This window comes from Glandiceps talaboti, chromosome 4 (genome assembly GCF_964340395.1).
Source record: "Glandiceps talaboti chromosome 4, keGlaTala1.1, whole genome shotgun sequence".
NCBI lineage: Eukaryota > Metazoa > Hemichordata > Enteropneusta > Spengelidae > Glandiceps > Glandiceps talaboti.
In genome coordinates this window covers 8,409,091-8,412,173 of record NC_135552.1, presented here as the reverse complement: position 1 = coordinate 8,412,173, position 3,083 = coordinate 8,409,091, and the positions used below count along the sequence as shown (strand labels likewise).

General features: G+C 36.8%; 1 protein-coding gene across 1 annotated transcript; it reads right to left on the bottom strand.

The window, feature by feature from the left end:
* Positions 1–676: 676 nt before the first annotated feature.
* LOC144434107 (uncharacterized) lies at positions 677–1,756 on the bottom strand. Its single transcript, XM_078122563.1, has one exon. The coding sequence runs from the start codon at positions 1,754–1,756 to the stop codon at positions 677–679; it is 1,080 nt and encodes a 359-aa protein (XP_077978689.1).
* Positions 1,757–3,083: the final 1,327 nt, after the last annotated feature.

Below are 3,083 nucleotides of genomic sequence, written 5' to 3'. Positions count from 1 at the left end.
TAAATGCAAAAATATAGTGACCCCTAATAACTAAGTTTCGAAGGAATCAAATGATCATAACGGTATAAGATTTATGACTGGTGATTACTTGTGCATTTACAATGACATACCATTAAGGTAATGTCTGCATGTACAATAGCTAGTAGCCTAGACTTTTACTCTTATTAAACTTGTACTGCAGTTTCAACTACAATCATGAGTCTAGCCTACTTGTAATAATGGTTGCATTATGTAAAACTTTATTGGAACTGTACGCCTACAGCGATCTGGCGAATGTGTTCGTGATACAAGCAGGGGTACAAAATACAGAGATGTATCGCTCAAACCATAGTAGTCAGAAGTAGATCAGCATATTTTGACGCCAATTATAACATGCAAGAACATATTCAACATGAAAATTGCGTTAGATGGAAGTGACTTGACACTAAGTTCTCGTTTCATTCAAAAACTTGTTTGATACTCAATAAATTTAACAGGTTATAAACGACAGCAGTTGAACATTTTGTCAAATTGTCAAATAATATACAGGAAAGTTTGTAAAGTTAAATCACTGATGAAAACAAACGCAAGTCAGACTAAACGATATGAAAATTCCAATTAGTTTGGATGTCAACGTGGTATCATTCATACATATCCATCTACACGTAAAGAGAGACAGTCAACAGTCAGGACAGAATTAATTTACATTCAAATAACCCGTGTGACGGTAAAACCCACGCAAGTCTCCTGGTGTCACGAGGTCGAGTGCCGAAAATATAGCTAAAGGCATATTTTCATAGGTCAGTTCTGCTAAGACTGGGTCGTTCTGGATACAGTGTTTTACTTTACTGAAGCAGTTCTCTGCTGGATTAAACTCTGGAGAATATTTGGGAGTATAAATTACTTCGATACCTTGTGCTGCTAGCCATGTATTCAGTACCTGAGCTACTTCACTGTGGTGGGTTGGACAATTGTCGACAACAAGCACATCGCCGGGTTGTAGTGCTTGTTGTCCAATCTCTGTTACAGAATCAACGCTTTCTGTAATAAAATCTAAGTACTTGACAGAATCCGAGGCACCGGCAATAGTCTGTGCATGCATAATGCCATCAAGACCAACCAACAAATTTAGTGTCGTATTCGGACTCTGGTGATAGCGGATCATTTCAATCGATCTCGTTCCGATGAGGGAGTGTCCGTAGTTCGGGCGGCTCAATCCAGGAGTCTTAAAACCAGACTCGTCCATGAATTTGAGTCGTCTTGGATCAATTGTATAAAGCAAATCTATATAGGCCTGAGTGTAGCGCAGATTTGGTAGCGTATATCGTTCTCTGGCTACTGTTCTGTTCCGTTTATATGTCCATATTCCGCCAGTAAAGCGTTGTCTAACAGCACGCTTGATTGTACTTTCGCTGACACTGGTTTGTGACACAAGAGATAACTTTGTTCTCATTTCCTTGGCAGTAATTCCTGGTCTCTGAGTTTTTAAACTCTCCAGATAAACTATATCCCCTTCCAATAATTTCTTAACTTGATTGCCATGATTATCTTTTGGCTTTGTTGATCCAGTGCTGACATAGTGCATCCATATCTTCGTAATACCCTGCCTACTTACTTTGAATCGCTTACCCATCCTAGTGTAGACACCTCTTGGTACTATACCCGTTACTTTGTTGCCTCCAGCCTCTATATTAATGGCTTCGACAATGATGTTTCTGAGGTCAACACTCAAGGCTTTACCAGATACATATTGTCTTCCTTCCGCATTAATCGACATGGTCACTGATGGTAGGAGAATGGTTACACGTGAAGTGATACATGTAACTGTCACTGTAACTCAAGACATTCAAACTGAGCGCCAACTTTTGCATAGTGATTTACAAGCCATGGGGTGTCAGCTACAATCAACAATGAGCCCTGAGATAACTGGGGTTTCTTTGTTTGTGTAGACATAAAACTTGTCTACTGCTACGTAGAGATCGCAACGCCGAGCTGCCCTTCGCTGTATTACATCATTATTTCATTGTCATTATTTAATAGTTTACCTTAATTTAACATTTATTTTTTCATCAATTATGTGACCATTAATTACCATTCCACCATTATTTAGTGTTTCACCATTATTTCGTATTTCGTCAGTTATTCAATACATACACATACATACATACATACATACATACATATATGCATGCATGCATGCATACATACATACATACATACATACATACATACATACATCCATCCACCCATCCATCCATCCATACATACATACATACATACATACACACACACACACACACACACATACATGCATGCATGCATGCATGCATACATACATACATACATACATACATACATACACACATACACATATCCACCCATCAATCCATCCATCCATACATACATACATACATACATACATACATACATACGTACATACGTACATACGTAAATACATACATACATACGTACATACATACATACATAATGAAAATTCAATTGAAATCAAATGTAGTCTCACATGACATGATTTCGTAAAGTATGAAACTAAGGTCCTTTGCATACCTACATGATATATCAATGTATATTCAAAATCCTGATTCAAAACAATGTGCAGTAGATGCAACAAAACATAGAGGAGAAATATAACAGTCTATAGTAACATATATTCAATACATTTGGTAATAGTATCCGCTTTTTTTCTATTGATAATTACAAGGGTCAACTGTCAACTTTAGCACTCCAAGTTGATGAAGTTCAAATATCATTAAGAACTCATACGAAAGGTCATGGGCATTAGATGTACTTATAATGTCATTGTAGTAATGATAATGAACTATCGTATTGTCAGGTCCATGTTTGAAAGGCCAAAATCCATACACTTGAATTTTATCACAAAGTTCTATCGCCACAGATATGAAGTAAAATCCTGAAAACAAAATGGGAAAAGAATTAAAATACTGAATGTACATTAAATGATATTCATCTACCTGACGGCAATAAGCAGTTAGAATTCATGAGTATTCATTGATGTGTATGCATGCATGACAAGTCCACAGATCACTGCTAAACAATGAAGGTAAAACAGAGTTTTAATTTCCTTC